Raw genomic sequence first — 22,480 nt, 5'->3', positions numbered from 1 at the left:
TTGCATTACAGGCTAATCCAGTTTATCCTACATTAAGAAAACCTTTGACTAATTCATGATTATACGGAATGTGAAACAGTAAAAAAAGCTGGTGACAACTTTCTCTTCTAAACTACAGTGAACCAATCGGTGCTCCAGATAAGCAGTTTATACTCTTGATTGGCTCCCAACCAGATGGCCAGCCCTACCAATAAGGCTGCAGCATCTCTTTATGAAAATGAACAGGAAGCCTTTCAGGCCATATCATGAATGGGAGATACAAAAGTGCTGTATTGCTACTGCAAGTAAAAATTCTGATGCCAAAGAAAAAAAGGTGATCATGAAGAATACAATGCTGTATATGAAAGGTGCATCCAGATTAAGATAAAGAGGATTTTGAAAGATAATCCTATTAAATGTACCCTTTTACAAGAGGACACCATTTAGAAAGAGGCTGGATGATAGGGCGCTAGATGTAGCCTATCCCAAAGCTGTTCAAGTGTTTGCTAAGAAGAAGAAAACTGTGAGCTCAGAAGTGCTATCCTGCCTAGAACTTCCTTCGTCCTATCTCTGCCTCTAGGCATTTCCTGATATAGGTCTGAGTGGGCTGCCTCTGCCCTATTTAAGGGCTTTATTGGCATGGGAAACATATGTTAACATTTCCAAAGCAAGTGAAGTAGATAATAAATGATAGTGAAATAAACAATAAAAATTACAAGTAAACAGTACAGAGTTCAAAAGTCATATTATGTCTATATACAGTGTTGTAACGATGTGCAAATAGTTAAAGTGCAAAAGGGAAAATAAATAAACATAAATATGGGTTGTATTTACAATGGTGTTTGTTCTTCACTGGTTGCCCTTTTATTGTGGCAACAGGTCACACGTCTTGCTGCTGTGATGGCACGCTGTAGTTTTCACCCAGTAGATATGGGAGTTTATCAAAATTGGGTTTGTTTTCGAACTCTTTGTGGATCTGTGTAATCTGAGGGAAATATGTGTCTCTAATATGGTCATACATTTGGCAGGAGGTTAGGAAATGCAGTTCAATTTCCACCTCATTTTGTGGGCAGTGTGCACATACAGTGGGGGAAAAAAGTATTTGATCCCCTGCTGATTTTGTACGTTTGCCCACTGATAAAGAAAGGATCAGTCTATAATTTTAATGGTAGGTTTATTTGAACAGTGAGAGACAGAATAACAACAAAAATATCCAGAAAAACGCATGTCAAAAATGTTATAAATTGATTTGCATTTTAATGAGGGAAATAAGTATTTGACCCCCTCTCAATCAGAAAGATTTCTGGCTCCCAGGTGTCTTTTATACAGGTAACGAGCTGAGATTAGGAGCACACTCTTAAAGGGAGTGCTCCTAACCGCAGCTTGTTACCTGTAAAAAAGACACCTGTCCACAGAAGCAATCAATCAGATTCCAAACTCTCCACCATGGCCAAGACCAAAGAGCTCTCCAAGGATGTCAGGGACAAGATTGTAGACCTACACAAGGCTGGAATGGGCTACAAGACCATCGCCAAGCAGCTTGGTGAGAAGGTGACAACAGTTGGTGTGATTATTCGCAAATGGAAGAAACACAAAAGAACTGTCAATATCCCTCGGCCTGGGGCTCCATGCAAGATCTCACCTCGTGGGGTTGCAATGATCATGAGAACGGTGAGGAATCAGCCCAGAACTACACGGGAGGATCTTGTCAATGATCTCAAGGCAGCTGGGACCATAGTCACCAAGAAAACAATTGGTAACACACTACGCCGTGAAGAACTGAAATCCCGCAGCGCCCGCAAGGTCCCCCTGCTCAAGAATACATATACATGCCCGTCTGAAGTTTGCCAATGAACATCTGAATGATTCAGAGGACAACTGGTGAAAGTGTTGTGGTCAGATGAGACCAAAATGGAGCTCTTTGGCATCAACTCAACTCGCCGTGTTTGGAGGAGGAGGAATGCTGCCTATGACCCCAAGAACACCATCTCCACTGTCAAACATGGAGGTGGAAACATTATGCTTTGGGGGTGTTTTTCTGCAAAGGGGACAGGACAACTTCACCGCATCAAAGGGACGATGGACGGGGCCATGTACCGTCAAATCTTGGGTGAGAACCTCCTTCCCTCAGCCAGGGCATTGGAAATGGGTCGTGGATGGGTATTCCAGCATGACAATGACCCAAAACACACGGCCAAGGCAACAAAGGAGTGGCTCAAGAAGAAGCACATTAAGGTCCTGGAGTGGCCTAGCCAGTCTCCAGACCTTAATCCCATAAAAAATCTGTGGAGGGAGCTGAAGGTTCGAGTTGCCAAACGTCAGCCTCGAAACCTTAATGACTTGGAGAAGATCTGCAAAGAGGAGTGGGACAAAATCCCTCCTGAGATGTGTGCAAACCTGGTGGCCAACTACAAGAAACGTCTGACCTCTGTGATTGCCAACAAGGGTTTTGCCACCAAGTAGTAAGCCATGTTTTGCAGAGGGGTCAAATACTTATTCCCTCATTAAAATGCAAATCATTTTATAACATTTTTGACATGCATTTTTCTGGATATTTTTGTTGTTATTCTGTCTCTCACTGTTCAAATAAACCTACCATTAAAATTATAGACTGATAATTTCTTTGTAAGTGGGCAAACGTACAAAATCAGCAGGGGATCAAATACTTTTTTCCCCCACTGTAGCCTGTCTTCAAGGTCTGCATACAGCGGCCTTTCTCAATAGCAAGTGAACTACGTCATCAAAGTTGGCATGGTGTCACGTCCTGGCCAGTATACGTCACGTCCTGGCCAGGGTTCATTGTTATTGTAGTTTGGTCAGGACGTGGCAGAGGGTATTTGGTTTATGTGGTTCGGGGTGGTGTTTTTTCTAAAAAGGGCATTTGATTTAGTATTCCGGGGTTTTTGGGCACTGTTCCTTGTTTACGTATTTCTATGTTGATCTAGTTGGTTGTATGTCTATGTTTGGTTAATTGGGGTGGACTTCCAATTGAAGGCAGCTGTGTGGTGTTGCCTTTGATTGGAAGTCCTATATTGGTTGGGTGTGTTTGTCTGTGTAATTGTGGGAGATTGTTTCTTGTTTTGCGTGAGTGAGCCTAACAGGACTGTCTGTAAATCGTGAGTTCGTTTTGTTAATTTTGTATGTTCGTTTTGAGTTTATTAAATGTTCAAAAATGAATTATCTCAACTCTGCTGCATATTGGTCCTCATTTTCCGACGATGATTTCGCCATATCGTCTGATGACGAAGAAATCCCTGACACATGACGTCTAACGAGCGTGGCGAAAATGGTGTCTGGTGGAGAACAACAGCAGGGCCACAGAGCCAGAGTTTTTCAACAGAAAAATAAAGAACATAAACGTGGCAAGCATCGGACGAAAGGAGAAATCCAACAGGAGAACAAGGGTAAGTTTTGATGGAGGAATGTGTCCCTTTTTGTCACTGGTTGTAGCCATGGACGTGCTGCTGCTGTGCTGCCGAACACGTGCTTCAAATTCTGTTTCGAACGTAACGTTAGCTGACAAATTAATATCATCAGATGTGGGAACTCCATACTTTCAGTGGTCGATTTTAGCATGTACATCTTGGTGGGGCAAACACAATTTTTTGGGGGGGGATACATGACAGCAAAGGCACAACACTAAACAATACATTAATTGTACATCTATTCCTCCAGTGTTAATGCTAAATTGTAATTATTTCGCCTCTATGGCATATTTATTGCCTACCTCCCTACTCTTCTACATTTGCACACACTGTACAGATTATTTTTCTATTGTGTTATTGACTTTACGTTTGTTTATGTGTAACTCTGTGTTGTTGTTTTTGTTGCACTGCTTTGTCTTGGCCAGGTAGCAGTTGTAAATGAGAACTTGTTCTCAACTGGCCTACCTAGTTAAATAAAGGTGAAATAAAAATAATAATAATTGCGCTGTGACGGTGAAAAACCATGCCCACAAACTGTTAGGGCGTACTGTCCCAACAGCAGTCCCAACACCTTACCACTGCCGCACCAGGCTAACAACAGAGTCTTGTCTGGCAGCAAAACAGTTCATTCAGCCTAATTTAATTCCTTTAAAAAAACAGCTGATATGGCTGACTTGCTTAACCCTTGTTGTGTTCAGGTCTGTGGGACCCATTTTCAATGTTTACTAATGTAAGGAGTGCATAACTGGCTGCAGGTAGTGCATAACTGGCTATGGAACCCTGACCTGTTCACCGGACGTGCTTGTTGCACCCTCGACAACTACAATGATTATTATTATTTGACCATGCTGGTCATTTATGAACATTTTTACATTTTGACCATGTTCTGTTATAATATCCACCCTGCACAGCCAGAAGAGGACTGGCCACCCCTCATAGCCTGGTTCCTCTCTAGGTTTCTTCCTAGGTTTTTGGCCTTTCTAGGGAGTTTTTCCTAGGGAGTTTTTCCTAGCCACCGTGCTTCTTTCACATGCTTTGCTTGCTGTTTGGGGTTTTAGGCTGGGTTTCTGTACAGCACTTTGAGAATATCAGCTGATGTACGAAGGGCTATATAAAAATAAATTTGATTTGAAATTTGAGGTAGGTCAGGCGCAGGAGAGCAGAAATGAGTAGCAAACGGAGCCCTTTATTGAGGCGAACAAAAACACGGCACTCAGAAAACTAAACACACATGGGTTACAATAACCCGGCGCAAACCAGCCTGGAGTACACATACATTTACACATAACAATTCCACACACAGACATGGGGGGAAACAGAGGGTTATATGCAAGATGAGAAATGAGGGAATGCAAACCAGGTGTGCGGGAAAACAAGACAAAACAAATGGAAAATGAAAGGTGGATCGGCGATGGCTAGAAGACCGGTGATGTCGACCGCCGAACGCCGCCCGAACAAGGAGAGCAACCAACCTCGGCGGATGTCGTGACAACTAAAAGAAAAATGATACAATGAATAATTGTTTTCAACCTGAGACTCATTGGCCTTTGCTCATTTTCTGGGAAGAACATGTAAAATAACACATTTTCATTGAGTGCACACTGTGCACCCCCTACAAATGTATATTACATATGTGGACCTGAGGGTAATAAAAGTGTATGTGTTTGTGTGTAGGTGAAAACCAGTAAAAATGAAACGAGGTTTGCTGTGTGCCTTCACTCTGTCTTCCTCCTCCCTGGGCCTGCTGTTTCAACACATCACCAATAACCTGTCTCCTGCTTTTCTCGCACACTTTACCCTTTGTAGTGTGTGAAACTACACAATGTCTTGTGGGAACCTGTACAATGTTATTACAGTACATTATTTTGATACGTTGTAAAAAAAAAAACATTATTTTCCCACACTCTACCCCAGCCAGGTGCAAATTGGGGGAGGGACACAACAAATATATAGCTTTGCATGTGTGGCTCCTTACCACAATCAATCAGTATGGCAAAGGTAATCTCTCCTCAGAGGGCCTTAGAAATCATTTTTGCAGAGAGAGCTGGTGTGAGCTAGTGTGGAGGGAGCATCTTCCACTGAAAGATGAAGAATTTTCCGAATATGAGGATCATGTCTTTGTCAATTCGGAGTCTGACAGTGAGTTGGAAGAAGAGGATGAGATTGACCCTCAGCCAGCCCGTCAGCAGCCAGCCCAGGACCAACCCGTTGGGAACCAGATCATCAGCAGCCTGCAGGAGAAGAAATCTGGACATCAAAAAATTCTGAAATTAAATGGTCTTCTTGCCCAAGGAATGAGCCACCCCGCATGGCTGCCAATGTGATAAGGGGCCGACGGTTACTCATGTCTTCTTTTGAACTGTTCATCCCAGACACCATCCAGAAAATCATTCTGGACTGCACTAATTTGGAGGGAAGGTGTGTTTTTGGAGAGAGAGATGATAGGAGATGGAACAAACTCATTTACATGCATACTTTGGGGTTCTTATCCTTGCTGGTGTTCAGATCCAATGGGGAATCAACAGAATCCCTGTGGGATGCAGAAACTGGCAGAGAAGTTTTCCGTGCAACAATGTCTCTGGAAAACTTCCACATTATTTCCAGGATTATCTGCTTCGATAACTGAGACACCAGGCCAGCTTGGCTGCAGAGAGACAAGCTAGCTGCAATCAGGTCAGTGTGGGACAAGTGGGTGGACCACCTTCCCCTGTTTTACAACGCTGGGTCAGTTAAGAACAAATTCTTATTTACAATGACAGCCTACCCCAGACGACACAGGGCCAATTGTGCACCGCCCTATGGGACTCCCAATCAGAGACGGATGTGCTACAGCCTGGATTTGAACCAGGGACTGTAGTGACACCTCTTGCACTGAGATACAGTGGCTTAGACCTCTACGCCACTCCGGAGCAACAGCAATGAGCAAAGAGTGGTTGTATTTGATGAACGCTTATTGAAAATGTATAGATTTCAGCAAACAATGAAAGGCACGCAACTACAGAGGACTAACATAGGTACATGGTAGGCGTTTCATAATTTACATTTTTGAAGTATTGACCTTGGGCAAGTCCATGTAGTAGGAGCTAGAGTCCACAAAGCCTGGTCTCTGCTCCACACCTTTGGTGGATCATCAGAAACCTCCTTCACCATGGAGAGGCGTTTAGTCCATTACCCTTACATCAACTGTAATTGTCTATCTGCTAGTGCACATGTTGGTAGCCATGCCCTTTCATTTGTTTCCATCCTGATCTGTCATTCACCTTTGAATGATGTCATCCCCAACAGGAAGAGTGTCGGTGACGGCTCTTACCAAAAAACAGAAGAAGGAGGCGAAAAAGCTGGACAAACGACACAAAGCCAACCAGCTGTGGCAAAATAAGAAGGACCTGGTAAGATGCTCTTGCATTTGACACAATGTCACTTTAGAACGACAGCGGTATAAATCAGGCAAGTTAAAAGTAGAGTCAGCTTTATGACATTGCAACGAGCAGCACCGCACATATTGAGATGAACGCGATGCAAGACTTTACAGTCACACAGAGTATATGCTACAACGTGGTAGCTATGGTACCAAAACAGGAGAAGTTCAGCATCAATGCACTCTTAGTTGTTGTGGAAATCAGCACAATATTGCTATTACTTCGTACATTGCTGAGTCTACCTTAAATGCTACGTGTCTGTCCTGTCCAGGTCCTGGCAGAGAAACGTCATCTGGGCAGCAGGGATGGTCCCCCCCCCCAAAGTCTACGCTCCTTCGTTGGTGATTGGTCAACAGTAGAGATTTTTCTATAAACTGTCATTCAACGAGAGACAACTCACTTTCATGCACATTTTTTAATTGAGAAATACTGCACCAAACATCTTAGTTAGATGTAAAATTGCGCTACTAAGATCTCTGCAAAAACATCATTTAAGTATAGATTTCTTGAGATATCGTAGATCAATTCTGACTATTTTGAGGAAGTGTATACTTGCTATGGCGTCTCAAAATGGACAAACAGTACTATTGTCGTTATATTTAAAAAAAATTAAGCAGAGGTTTTCTAAGGGAGTATGCGAGTGCACTCGTTTGGTTCGGCTAGCCAAGTTTGGCTAGGCAACAGCCGAACTGAAGCATGCTGACTCCTTTACAGGAGAAATTAGGGTTAAGTGCCTTGCTCAAGGGCATATCAACAGATATTACACCAAGTCTGCTCGGGGATTCGAACCAACTACCTTTCGGTTACTGGCCTAACGCTCTTAACCGCTAGGCTACCTGCCGTCATTTGATGCCGACGCTAGTACTAATCCGATAACATAATCTCTGACTCTATTCCCTCCCTCTCCCTTTTCTCTCCAGCTGACATGCACTCTCTACTGGATGTGGTGAAGGTAGCAGATAGTCTGGTGTTTGTGCTGGACTCTACAGAAGGCTGGGACAGTTATGGAGACTACTGCCTCTCCTGTCTCTTTGCACAGGGGCTTCCAGCCCATGGTGAGATTCCATATAAGCTATCCAAAAAAGATGCTCACAGTGCACTTGATTTTTTTCAACTTGTCCTCTCCCCTTGCTGATTAGATAAATGTTTAGCAGATGACATACTGTAGATATTATACTGATTCCTTTACTCCAAATCTCAACTACCCCACCCCTTTTTTCTCTGCATCCACTGTCATCTATATTCTATATAACTGGCACTTCTCTCTCCCCCAGCTCTGGTGTGTCAGGGCATTTCAGACCTAGCAGTGAAGAAGCGTGCGGACTCATAGCGGGCGCTAGCCAAGATATCCGAAATCCGCTTCCCTGGGGTGCGCCTCTTCCCTCTGGACTCAGACCAGGACGCCACACTGATGCTCAGACACCTGGGAGCACAGAGGCAGAGGAGGTTGGGCTTCCGCTCCCGTCGACCTCACCTCCTAGCCCAGCAGGTCTCCTACACCCCCAACAGCTCTGAGAAAGGGAGAGGGGAAGCCCCTACGGGCCTGGGGACCCTGCGTGTGTCTGGGTATGTCCGAGGCTGCCCTCTGCAGGTGGACAGGCTGGTGCACATCTCTGGGTTTGGAGACTTCAAGCTCAGTCAGATCGATGCCCCCATCCATAGACCCCCTTCCCCTCAACTCTATGACCGCTCGTCCTGCCAAGCCTGGGAAGGAAGGAGACGGAGAATGCAGGTGGGTCAGTTTCTCTCTCTCTCTCCTAGGGCTCAGGTCAGGAGGGGAGAGAAATGGGAGGATTAGGTGGAACGTATTTAAGTTCACACAGGACAAAAGATAGGATAGACTGACCCTAGCTCCCCGGCACACACAGGTGAAGTCGGAAGTTTACATACACCTAGGTTGGAGTCATTAAAACTAGTTTTTCAACCACTTCACAAATTTCTTGTTAACAAATTATAGTTTTGGCAAGTCGGTTAGGACATCTACTTTGTGCATGACACAAGTAATTTTTCCAACAATTGTTTACAGACAGATTATTTAACTTATCACTGTATCACTTATCACTGTATCACAATTTCAGTGGGTCAGAAGTTTACATGCACTAAGTTGACTGTGCCTTTAAACAGCTTGGAAAATTCCAGAAAAGGATGTCATGGCTTTAGAATCTTCTGATAGGTTAATTGACATTATTAGAGTCAATTGGAGGTGTACCTGTGGATGTATTTCAAGGCCTACCTTCAAACTCAGTGCCTCTTTGCTTCACATCATGGGAAAATCTAAATAAATCAGCCATGACCTCAGAAACAAAATTGTAGACCTCCACAAGTCTGGTTCATCCTTGGGAGCAATTTCCAAACGCCTGAAGGTACCATGATCATCTGTACAAACAATAGTACGCAAGTATAAACACGCAGACGTCATACAGCTCAGGAAGGAGATGCGTTCTGTCTCCTAGAGATGAACGTACTTTGGTGCGAAAAGTGCAAATCAATCCCAGAACAACAGCAAAGGACCTTGTGAAGATGCTGGAGGAAACAGGTACAAAAGTATCTATATCCACAGTAAAACGAGTCCTATATTGGCATAACCTGAAAGGCTGCTCAGCAAGGAAGAAGCCACTGCTCCAAAACCGCCATAAAAAAGCTAGACTACGGTTTGAAACTACACATGGAGACAAAGATCGTACTTTTTGGAGAAATGTCCTCTGGTCTGAAGAAACAAAAATAGAACTGTTTGGCCATAATGACCATCATTATTTTGGAGGAAAAAGGGGGAGGCTTGCAAGCCGAAGAACACCATCCAACCGTGAAGCACGGGGGTGGCAGCATCATGTTGTGGGGGTACTTTGCTGCAGGAGTGACTGGTGCACTTCACAAAATAGATGGCATCATGAGGTAGGAAAATGATGTGGATATATTGAAGCAACATCTCAAGACATCAGTCAGGAAGTTAAAGCTTGGTCGCAAATGGGTCTTCCAAATGGACAATGACCCCAAGCATACTTCCAAAATTGTGGAAAAATGGCTTACGGACAACGAGGTCAAGGTATCGGGATGGCCATCACAAAGCCCTGACCTCAATCCTATAGAAAATTTGTGGGCAAAACTGAAAAAGCGTGTGCGAGCAAGGAGGCCTACAAACCTGACTCTGTTACACCAGCTCTGTCAAGAGGAATGGGCCAAAGTTCACCCAACTTATTGTGGGAAGCTTGTGGAAGGCTACCCAAAACGTTTGACCCAAGTTAAACAATTTAAAGGCAATGCTACCAAATACTAATTGAGTATATGTAAACTTCTGACCCACTGGGAATGCAATGAAAGAAATAAAAGATGACATAAATCATTCTCTCTACTATTATTCTGACATTTCACATTCTTAAAATAAAGTGGTGATCCTAACTGACCTAAGACAGGGAATTTTTACTAGGATTAAATGTCAGGAATTGTGAAAAACTGAGTTTAAATGAATTTGGCTAAGGTGTATGTAAACTTCTGACTTCAACTATTGCAGCATAGATACTGGAGGCTGAGACGCGGGGGTCGGGGGACACTGTGGCCCTATCCAACAATACCCCCGGACAGGGCCAACCAGGCAGGATATTACCCCACCCACTTTGCCAAAACACAGCCCCCACACCTCTAGAGGGATATCAACAGACCACCAACTTACTACCCTCAGACGAGGCTGAGTATAGCCCTCAAAGATCTATAGCCCGAGGGGGCATAAAAACCGGACATGAAGATCACGTCAGTAACTCAGCCCACTCAAGTTGAGTATAGCAACGTAGCTACCACGTTGCAGGACATGACGCATCCTTCCTAGGGACGGCATGGAAGAGCACCAGTAAGCCAGTTACTCAGCCCCCATAATATGGTCAGAGGCAGAGAATCCCAGTGGAGAGAGGGGAGCCCGCCAGGCAGAGACAGCAAGGACGGTTCGTTTCTCCAGTGCCTTGCTGTTCACCTTCGCTCCCCCTGGGCCAGACTACACTCAATCATAGGACCTACTGAAGAGATGAGTGTTCAATAAAGACTTAAAGGTCGAGATCAAGTCTGCATCTCTCACATAGAAAGGCAGACCATTCCATAAAAATGGAGCTCTATAGGAGAAAGCCCTGCCTCCAGCTGTTTGCTTAGAAATTCTAGGGACAATAAGGAGGCCTGCGTCTTGTGACCGTAGCGTACGTGTAGGTATGTATGGCAGTACCACATCGGAGAGATGGGTAGGAGCAAGTCCATGTAATCCTTTGTAGGTTAGCAGTAACACCTTGAAATCAGCCTTAACAGGAAGTCAGTAATATTACTGGAGTAATATGATACAATGTTTTGGTTCAAGTCAAGATTCTAGCAGCCGTATTTAGCACTAACTTAAGTTTATTTGTCAGTTTAGCTGGAGAGTATAGCATTGCAGTAGTCTAATCTAGAATTGACAAAGGCATCGTTTAGCTTTTCTGCATTTTTGGGCACAACATTTCTGATTTTTGCAATGTTACGAAGATGGTCACAGCTTATCACGGGCTGATATCATTACATAGAAAATTGACAGTGATTTAATGAATCATTTACAAACTATAGTGAAGGCATTTATCAGTGCTGCTTCTGCTTGTTGGCAGTACGTGCTAACTGTGCTCTCTATGTGTTTCAGGATGGTGGTGTTGATGAGGTGGAGTCAGTGCGGGTGCTGATGAAGGCAGACCCAGCTCGCAGGGAGAGTCTGCAGGCCGAGGCAGAGGTAGACCCCATGGATGGAGAGCAGACCTGGCCCACTGATACTGAACTGCTGGAGGCTGAAGGTAAAGGGAGAGAGAGGACAGAGTTTTATTGAGGGTCGTTACGTTGAATTACATGATAGATCTATGGTCGCAGTGCTGTTGTTGGCATCCATTGTATGGGTACTTGGAACTGGATCATGTCAACACATTGAGTTTATTATTGTCTCTGGGTTTACAATGTAATGAACTTCTCTAATAAATGTTCTCCTTCCCCCCTCGTCCTTCCCTCAGAGGTCAGAAAGAGCAAGCGTGTTATGAAGGTGCCTAAGGGGATATCAGACTACCAGGCCACGTGGATTGTGGATGAGGAGGATGAGAATGGCGAGGAGGATGAAGTGAGCACAGACGATGAGGAGGATGATGACGCGATGATGGCCGAATCCATAGATGGAGAGGACCTTGACTCTCAGGTGGTGAGTAGTGAGTACAAGCCACAGCCTGGGAAACTGAAAAGTCTGCACAGAAGAATACTTATGTATGTATTTTTCCAGCACATACAGCATTAGTTTCAAGTTTTATTGTCACGTGCACAAGTACAGTGAAATGCTTTTCTTGCAAACTCTAAACCCAATAATGCAGTATTCAAAAACAATGTAATAGTAAAAATAACATAAGGAAGGAAAAGCAAAGACACTAGAAATAAGAACACGAGAAAGTAAGAAGCTATATACAGGGTCAGTTCCAGTACCATATTTACAATGTGTGTCACGACTCACCGGCCTACTAGCTGCCACTGATTCCCTTTTTGTTTCCCCCCCTTTTCGTTATTAGGCGCACCTGTTTTTAGTTGGGCTATTAGCGGGCTTTATTAGCCAGCAGGCCCGCCTGCTCTTTGTGCGGGATTATTTTTCCCATTGTATGCTGTGCGTGAATACACGCGGTTTGTTGCACATTCTTCAGTAGTGCGTATGTTTGCGCAAGCTGTGTTTTGTCCCGTGTGTTTGGGGCACTTTGCTTTGTTGTGCGCTCTGTGCGCTGTTTGGGTTGGCTGTCGTTTTGTGTGGAAGCCTATTAAAGCCCATACACCGAATCGCTGTTCTCCTACATTTGATTCCTCATCTACCAACACCCACGCCTTACAATGTGCAGGGATACTGGAGTGATAGATATGTATAGGGGTAAGGTGACTAGGCATCAGGATGTATGACAGAGTAGTAGCAGTGTAAATGAAGATTGTGTGTGTGTCGAGTTAGTATAAATGTGTGTGCATGTTATGTGTGTGTTGTGGTGTCAGTGTGAGTGTGTGGAGTCCTGTGAGTGTTCATAGACAGTGCATAAATAAATGTGAGGGTCAACTCAGTTGGAGTAGCCATTAATACAGAAGAAAGAGTGACAACTGTTACACTGACCTCGTCCTGTCCCAGGGCATTGGGTGCACTGCTGTGTTTGTTTACGTGTTTGTTTACCCTCCGCCTGTTGCGATAGTGAAACCACTAAAGGAAAGCGTAAGCAGACAGGGTAGTGTAAGGAGAAGAGGGTGATCCTACAGTCTAAGTTGATTGTTGAGACGTCTGAGCTGATGTGGGGTGATGCGGAAGACGTCAGGGTGCTCAGACAGGACAGTGATTGGTGGTGAAAAAAAGTTGCGGGCGCCGGACGGTGTGTGGTTGGGGGTGGAACAAAACAGTGTATACGTAACCCGTAGTTGGTCTGCGGCGCAGCACCACTGTTTGTTTTCTCAGTGTCTGCCTCTGGGCTGTAATACCAGGCTGCTCACCGTGGCAACAATAGTGTTTGGAGCAAGGGTCCCGAGAGAAGCCACCTGACTTCCTGCTCCGCGGACACAACTTCCTGTCTGGACCAAGGGAGGGACGACCATTTATTTATAACAGCCCTGCTTGAAAGAAAGGGGGAAATTCGTCTTTGGAGAAAAGGTTCAGCTCCATTTATTTTCTTTAATCGTTATTAGAATGTGTTTGATGTTGGGGTTAGACAGGATTTAACATCTAGGAGATGTTAACAATGGGCTGGGGATGATCATGATTATTATTATTATTACAGCTGGAGTTGTTCTGAAGGTTGTGAATCGACCCCATGCAGTGTGGATTCCCCCCTCATGTATCTCTTGCTTACTGTAATGCCACTTCTGTGAGAACCACTTGTACACTTCTTCTAACTTCCTTGGGCCAACACCATTAGGTTTATAAATAGTATAATGCCCTTGGCTTGAACCTAATTAAGACCAGTAGTTTACATTACATACAGTGCCTTCGAAAAGTATTCTGACCCCTTGACTTTTTCCACATTTTGATACAGCCTTATTCTAAAATGGATTAAATAAATATAAATACTCAGCAATCTACACACAATACCCCATAATGACAAAATGAAAAAACAGAAATGCCTTATTTACATAAGTACTCAGACCCTTTGCTATGAGACTTGAAATTGAGATCATGTGCCTCCTGTTCCATTCATCATCCTTGAGATGTTTCTACAACTTGATTGGAGTTCACCTGTGGTAAATTCAATTGATTGGACATGATTTGGAAAGGCACACACCTGTCTATATGAAGGTCCCACAGTTGACAATGCATGTCAGAGCAAAAACCAAGCCATGAGGTCGAAGGAATTGTCCGTAGAGCTCCGAGACAGGATTGTGTCAAGGCACAGATCTGGGGAAGGGTACCAAAACATTTCTGCAGCATTGAAGGTCCCCAAGAACACAATGGCTTCCATCATTCTTAAATGGAAGCAGTTTGGAACCAGCAAGACTCTTCCTAGAGCTGGCCGCTCGGCCGAACTGAGATTAAGGTAGCCCCCCCGCACCTCTCTGAGGGGTTGGGTTAAATGCGGAAGACACATTTCATTTGAATGCATTCTGTTGTACAACTGGCTAGGTATCCCCTTTCCCTTCCCAATCGGGGGTCTTGGTCAGGGAGGTGACCAAGAACCCGATAGTAACTCTGACAGAGCTCTAGAGTTCCTCTGTGGAGATGGGAGAACCTTCCAGAAGGACAACCATCTCTGCAGCAGTCCACCAATCAGGCCTTTATGGTAGAGTGACCAGACTGAAGCCACTCCTCAGTAAAAGGCATATGACAGCCCACTTGGAGTTTGCCAAAAGGCAACTAAAGACTTTCAGATCATGAGAAACAAGATTCTCTGGTCTGATGAAACCAAGATTGAGCTCTATGGCCTGAATGCTAAGCGTCACGTCTGGAGCAAACCTGGCACCATCCCTACAGTGAAGCATGGTGATGGCAGCATCATGTTGTGGGGATATTTTTCAGCGGCAGGGACTGGGAGACTGGTCAGGATTGAGGCAAAGATGAACGAAGCAAAGTACATAGAGATCCTTGATGAAAATCTGCTCCAGAGCGCTCAGGACCTCAGACTGGGGCGAAGGTTCATCTTCCAACATGACAACAACCCTAAGCACACAGCCAAGACAACGCAGGAGTGGCTTCAGGACAAGTCTGAATGTCCTTGAGTGGCCCAGCCAGAGCCCGGACTTGAACCCGACCGAACATCTCTGGAGAAACCTGAAAATAGCTGTGCAGCAACGCTCCCATCCAACCTCTGCAGATCCTCTCAAGCTCTGTCAGAAGAATGGGAGAAACTCCCCAAATACATGTGTGCCAAGCTTGTAGCGTCATACCCAAGAAGATTCGAGGCTGTAATCGCTGCCAAAGGTGCTTCAACAAAGTACTGAGGAAAGGGTCTGAGTACTTATATAATTGTGATATTTAAGTTTTTTTATTTTTAATAAATTGTCAAACATTTCTAAACCTGTTTTTGCTCTGTCGTTATGGAGTATTGTGTGTAAATTGAAGAAAAAACTAATTTGATCAATTTTAGAATAAGGCTGTAACCTAACAAAATGTGGAAAAAGTCCTGTATATGATGTAGTATGTACAGTATCTATACAGTAGAAACTAGTGATGGTGTGGATCGATACAGTTGCATATCGTCGGGATATTATTTTTGACGATATATCGTATTGACAATATCGCAATATTATTTTTGCGCCAGATGGCTGTACTTTCACCAAAATTCCAGCATATTTCCTTCATAGCTTGTTTAATAGGGAGCCAATTTTGTTTTCAGCACTTTTAATTCAATGTCTGATCAAAACTCGTTTTCTCATGGCTCTGTCTCTTGTCCATCTGCAGCAGACATATAGTGAGCAATATGCTTGGAACATCGAATCACAATAAAATCACATTATCTAATCGTAATACATATAGAATCGTGAGAATCGCAATACATATCGTATCAGCACCTAAGTATTGTGATAATATCGTATTAAAAGATCCCTGGCAATTCCCAGCCCTAGTAGAAACATCCTGTCTTTTTCCATTTGGTTTAGGATGCTGCCTCAGGTTGTGGCTCGGAGGAGGATGAGGAGGACGAGCTGAATTCCACATCAAACAAGGGTGGATCAGACCAGCGCTATGATGAGCACATGGACGAGGCAGAGGAAGGGGAGGGGTTAAAACGCTACCGGGAGGCTCGGGCCAATGAGATGTTCCCAGATGAAGTGGACACACCTCTAGACCAATCGGCTAAGAACAGGTAAGGGCATGACTATCATATTGTCTATCAAATACACAGTGGCCCCTTTTCCTTCAGTACTGTACAGGACCCTCTGCTCTTAATGTAGGCTACAACACAGCAAAACCATTCAAACGATCCATGAAAAAGACATGTAACATCCACAGTCGACCCATGGCTCACATACAGGTAACTGCCAAAATAAAGGAAACGCCAACATAGTGTCTTAATAGGGCGTTGGGTCGCCATGAGCCAGAACAGCTTCAGTGCCCCTTGGCATATATTCTAAGTGTCTGGAACTCTATTGGAGGAATGTGACACCATTCTCACACGAGAAATTCCATAATTTGATGTTTTGCTGATGGTGGTGGAAAACACTGTCTCAGGCGCTCCAGAATCTCCTATAAGTGTTTGATTGGGTTGAGATCTGGTGACTGAGACACACACCGTTTAAACCCCCTATGCTCTTTTGAGACCCCTGAGTTCTCTTCTAGCCATAGTAACCAAAATAATGGCAATTTCTGAATTTTTATACATGACCTTAAGCATGATGGGATGTTAATTGCTTAATTAACTCTGGAACCAAACCCGTGTGGAAGTACCTGCTTTTGATATACTTTGTGTCCCTCATTTACTCAAGTGTTTCCTTTATTTGGTGGTTACCTGTACGTTGAGTTTATATTTACATTTGGAAAAATGGTCAGGCAGAATGTGATAACCTTGATGAACAGCTCATTTCCAGCCAGTGACTTGATCCTGGCCTCTGGTCAAAGGGTCAAAGCACTCCAAGATGTAACATTTCCTTTAGCAACACTCAAGGGAAAGTCTGAGGAGGGAGGAATGTACCAAACTTGTCTGAAACATCTGGTCATATGTAGTAGACAATGCCTTCGAGCCGTTAACGCCCAAACTTTACTTTCCAGGACGTCTTGGCCCAGCGTAATTATTTAGCTATACGTTGACGTTGCTAATTTCCTGTGTGCTCAGGTTCCAGCGTTGCAGGGGCTTGAAGAGTTTCCGCTCCTCCCCCTGGGACCCCGTGGAGAACCTGCCTGCAGACTACTCCCGCATCTTCCAGTTCCAGAGCTTTGAGCGCACACGCCGCCGCGTACTGGCTGAGGCTGCGCAGGAGGAAGAGGGGGCCATTTTAAGAGTCTGCCGTGTGTGTGTGTGTGTGACATCCTGTTTCAACCCTGTCCCCTCTCTGTGCCCCCCCCCATCCATTAACCCTGCTCTGCTCTCTAGGTGGGCTGGTATGTGACCCTCCATGTAGTGGATGTTCCCCCCACGGTGATGGAGAGTGTCCAGGCAGGCAGGCCTCTGGTGCTGGTCTCCTTACTGCCACATGAACAGAAGGTATAGTGTATTGGCATACTCCTGAATGAATGTCTTAAGTCTGAAAGTTAAGAATTGTAACCCATTTCTGCTGTTAAATATGTTGTTAAAAGTGTAGACAAACTACAGAATAATAGAAATTCTGAATATATATATTTGTATATTATAAATATGCACTATATATACAAAAGTATGTGAACACCCCTACATATTAGTGGCTATTTCAGCCACACCTGTTGTTGACAGGTATATAATATTGAGCACACAGCCATGCTATCTCCATAGACAAACATTGGCAGTAGAATGGCCTTACTGAAGAGCTCAGTGACTTTCAACATGACACTGTCATAGGATGCCACCTTTCCAAAAAGTCAGTTTGTCTAATTTCTGCCCTGCTAGAGCTGCCCCGGTCAACTGTAAGTGCTGTTATTGTGAAGTGGAAACATCTAGGAGCAACAACGGCTCAGCCGCAAAGTGGTAGGCCACACAAGCTCACAGAACAGGACCACCAAGTGCTGAAGGGTGTAGCAAAAATTGACTGTCTTCGGTTGCAACACTCACTACTGAGTTCCAAACGGCCTCTGGAAGCAACGTCAGCACAATAGCTGTTCGTCGGTAGCTTCATGAAATGGGTTTCCATGGCAAAGCAGCCGTACACAAGCCTAAGATCACCATGCGCAATACCAAGCGTCGGCTGGAGTGGTGTAAAGCTCGCCACCATTGGACTCTGGAGCAGTGGAAACGCGTTCTCTGGAGTGATGAATCACGCTTCACCATCTGGCAGTCCAACTGACGAATCGGGGTTTGGCGGATGCCAGGAGAACGCTACCTGCCCGAATGCATAGTGTAATGCATAACTGTAAAGTCTGGTGGAGGAGGAATAATGGTCTGGGGCTGTTTTTCATGGTTTGGGCTAGGCCCCTTAGTTCCAGTGAAGGGAAATCTTAATGCAACAGCATACAATGACATTCTAGACGATTCTGTGCTTTCTACTTTGTGGCAACAGTTTGGGGAAGGCACTTTTCTGTTTCAGCATGACAATGCCCCCGTACACAAAGCGAGGTCCATACAGAAATGGTTTGTCGAGAGTGGTGTGGAAGAACTTGACTAGCCTGCACAGAGCACTGACCTCATTCCCATCAAACACCTTTGGGATGAATTGGAATGCCGACTGCGAGCCAGGCTAATCTCCCAACATCAGTGGCCGACCTCACTAATGCTCTTGTGGCTGAATGGAAGCAAGTCCCCAAAGAAATGTTCCAACATCTAGTGGAAAGCCTCCCAGAAGAGTGGATGCTGTTATAGCAGCAAAGGGGGGACCAACTCCATATTAATACCCATGATTTTGGAATGAGATGTTCGACGAGAACGTGTCCACATACTTTTGAACGTGTCTGCGTGTGTTTGTGTGCATGTGTACAGTGCCTTCGGAAAGTATTCAGACCCTTGGACTTTTTCCACATTTTGTTACGTTACAGCCTTTTTCTAAAATAGATTTTTTTTTTTTTAAATCCTCAGCATTCTACACACAATACCCCATAATGACAAAGAAAAAACAGGTTTTTAGACATTTCTGCACATTTATTAAAAGTAAAGAACAGAAATACATTATTTACTTAAGTATTCAGACCCTTTGCTATGAGACTCAATTGAGCTCAGGTGCATCCTGTTTCCATTGATCATCCTTGTTGTTTCTACAACTTGATTGGAGTCCACCTGTGGTAAATTCAATTGATTGGAATGATTCAAAGAAATTGTCCGTAGAGCTCCTAGACAGGGTTGTGTCGAGGCACAGATCTGGGGAAGGGTACCAAAACATTTCTGCAGCATTGAAGGTCCCCAAGAACACAGTGGCCTCCATCATTCTTAAATGTAAGAAGTTTGGAACCACCAAGACTCTTCCTAGAGCTGCCCGCCCGTCCAAACTGAGCAATCGGGGGAGAAAGGCCTTGGTCATGGAGGTGACCAAGAACCCTATGGTCACTTTGGCAGTGCTCTAGAGCTCCTCTGTGGAGATGGGAGAACCTTCCAGAAGGACAACCATCTCTGCAGCACTCCACCAATCAGGCCTTTATGGTAGAGTGGCCAGACAGAAGCCACTCCTCAGTAAAAGGATTACAGCCCGCTTGGAGTTTGCCAAAAGTCACCTAAAGATTGTCAGACCATGAGAAACAAGATTCTCTGGTCTGATGAATCCAAGATTGAACTCTTTGGCCTGAATGCCAAGTGTAAACTTCTGGAGGAAACCTGGCACCATGCCTACAGTGAAGTATGGTGGTGGCAGCATCATGCTGTGGGGATGTTTTTCAGCGGCAGAGACTGAGACTAGTCAGGATTGAGACAAAGATGAACGGAGCAAAGTACATAGAGATCCTTGATGAAAACCTGCTCCAGCCAAGACAACGCAGGAGTGGCTTCGGGACAAGTCTGAATGTCCTCGAGTGGCCCAGCCAGAGCCCGGACTTGAACTCAATCAAACATTTCTGGAGAGACCTGAAAATAGCTGTGCAGCAACGCTCCCCATCCAACCTGACAGAGCTTAAGAGGATCTGCAGAGAAGAATGAAAGAAACTCCCCAAATACAGGTGTGCCAAGCTTGTAGCGTCATACCAAAGAAGACTTGAGGCTGTAATCGCTGCCAAAGGTGCTTCACCAAAGTACTCAGTAAAGGGTCTGAATACTTATGTAAATGTGATATTTCAGTTTTTATTTCTATAAAATTTGCTAACATTTCTAAAATCCTGTTTTGGTTTTGTCATTATGGGGTGTTGTGTGTAGATTGATGAGGGAAACATTTTAGAATAAGGATAACTTAATAAAATGTGTAAAAAGTCAATGGCTCTGAATACTTTCCAAAGGCACTGTATATAGATAGATAGAAGTTATAATTCTAACAACCCTAGCTTATGGTCTTAACACTATAGTTCATTAGAAACTATTGTTCCAGTTCCTTACCCCTTGGTTTCTTTCTATACTCTGTGATTAGATGTCAGTGATGCACATGCTGGTGAGGAGACACCCCAGCAACACAGACCCTATCAAGTCTAAAGAGGCGCTGGTGTTCCACTGTGGATTCAGGAGGTTCCGGGCCTGCCCTATCTTCTCCCAGCACACATCAGGTTGGGGAACCTGGCTAAACTGCACCATTTATGTCTTGAACAAAATGATCTATTGAATAAAAAGTATGGCAAATATGCTGACACTGTGGGGACTGGAGTATTGTGTGTTGGCTAGCTTTCAGCACTTTAGCATTAACAAAGCAAGTGATGGAACCATGTCTACAGTCAGTGTTCGTCTAAGTGTTGTATCTAACCTGTGATTGGCTCTCTCGCCAGCCGACAAGCACAAGCTGGAGCGTTTCCTTCGAGCCGACGCCCCCACGGTGGTTTCTGTATACGCCCCCATTACATTCCCCACCGCTGGGGTACTGCTCTTCAGACAGAGGGAGGATGGTAAGGGCCTGGATAGAGTGATGTTTGGCTGAATTAGCATGTCTCTACCTGTTTGAAGATGGGGAAGGCCAGAGGAACACACTGCCATTCTTTGCTTCTGTGTCCATATAAATGTTTGTGTATCTGATGTGTGGCTCAATTAGTATCTCTACCTGTATTTGACCCTGTATCTCTCCTGGGCTCCCGAGTGATGCAGTGGTCTAACACACTGCATCTCAGTGCAAGAGGTGTCACTGTAGTACCTGGTTCGAATCCAGGCTCTATCACATCCGGCCGTGATTGGGAGTCCAATAGGGCAGTGCACAATTTGCCCAGCGTCATCCGTGTTTGGCCGGGGTAGGCCGTCATTGTAAATAAAAATTAGCTCTTAACTGACTTGCCTAGTTAAATAAAAGTGAATAAATAATAATAAATACAATTGTCTGCCCCAGGCATGCAGGACCTGGTGGGTACAGGCAGTATACTGAGCTGTGACCCCCAGCGTGTGGTGCTGAAGAAGATCGTGTTGAGTGGACACCCCTTCAAGATCAACCGCCGGTCCGCTGTCTGCAGATACATGTTCTTCAACAGGGGTGAGGGGTCACTGAGCTGAGCACTACATGTTTCCCAATAATATCCTCATAACTTGTCAGTCTGTCGCAAATGGCACCCATTCCTTTGATAGTGCACTACTTTTGACCAGGGCCCATAGGTAGTGCACTATATAGAGAATCTGTACCATTTGGCCCACAACTTCTATCGTACTACCAATATGGCGATGTAGGAAGTGGCTCTGACTCACCTGTGGTTTACATGATGTATCTTCATTTTAACTGACCTCTGCTCTTTTCTCTCTGGTAGATGACATCCTGTGGTTTAAGCCTGTTGAGCTGAGAACCAAGTGGGGTCGGAGAGGACACATCAAGGAGGCCCTAGGTACAGAGAAAACACAAACATTGTCAATACTGTTTAGTGACATGAAACAATGTGTTGCCTTCATTGAGCAATTGTGTGAATACTTTACCTAAACCTGTATTTTTTTCAGGTACTCATGGACACGTGAATTGTGTATTTGACAGCCAGATGCGGTCTCAGGATACTGTCATGATGAACATGTATAAGAGGGTCTACCCTCGCTGGACGTATGACCCCTATATACCTCTGCCACTGCCCTGGGTCAAGGGAGAAGGGATTCAGATGCCGGATGATTTTGACATGGAGTAGGTGGTGGTCTGTTGCAAGAGGTGTACTATATGGGTTTTGGAGTCTGTAGAGATGGACTTGCATGGACTGTGGCAATGACATTTTCACTCCAAGAGATGGATTGTCATTTGTATTAAATAAAAGCAATTAGACCAAATCACTTGTTTATTTTTATTTAATTAGAAAACGTCCTTGTGGTTCAGTTAGTTCATTTCCTGGCCATTAGATGGCAGCAGTGTGTAAGAGGAAACAGGCTCTGTTGCAGTGACTGATAACTGGGTGGAACTGAACTCACTGATTATCTGAGAGCTATGCACTGTCATGTCCCTGTACTCAAACACTAAAAACGTGAAAAAAAGCATGAAGACAATGTTGAGGCATAATCAGAGAGCATGTTCAGATCAATAAAACTGTTGTACAGA

The 22,480-nt window shown here is 44.5% G+C and overlaps 1 protein-coding gene across 1 annotated transcript; it reads left to right on the top strand.

Annotated features, from left to right (window-relative positions):
- Positions 1-3,228: 3,228 nt before the first annotated feature.
- LOC106581168 (pre-rRNA-processing protein TSR1 homolog) lies at positions 3,229-22,480 on the top strand. The gene is given in 16 exon segments (XM_045703393.1): positions 3,229-3,383; positions 6,690-6,793; positions 7,095-7,178; positions 7,692-7,878; positions 8,098-8,480; positions 8,482-8,559; positions 11,466-11,613; positions 11,824-12,005; positions 15,905-16,110; positions 17,077-17,257; positions 17,335-17,445; positions 20,411-20,543; positions 20,760-20,876; positions 21,308-21,448; positions 21,717-21,791; positions 21,901-22,480. Coding segments are annotated over 16 exon segments (2,427 nt in total). The 5' UTR covers positions 3,229-3,265; the 3' UTR covers positions 22,080-22,480.

The sequence above is a fragment of the Salmo salar genome, chromosome ssa20 (genome assembly GCF_905237065.1).
Source record: "Salmo salar chromosome ssa20, Ssal_v3.1, whole genome shotgun sequence".
Lineage (NCBI taxonomy): Eukaryota > Metazoa > Chordata > Actinopteri > Salmoniformes > Salmonidae > Salmo > Salmo salar.
The sequence above is the reverse complement of the archived record's forward strand: the minus strand, read 5'-3'. Positions and strand labels throughout refer to the sequence as shown.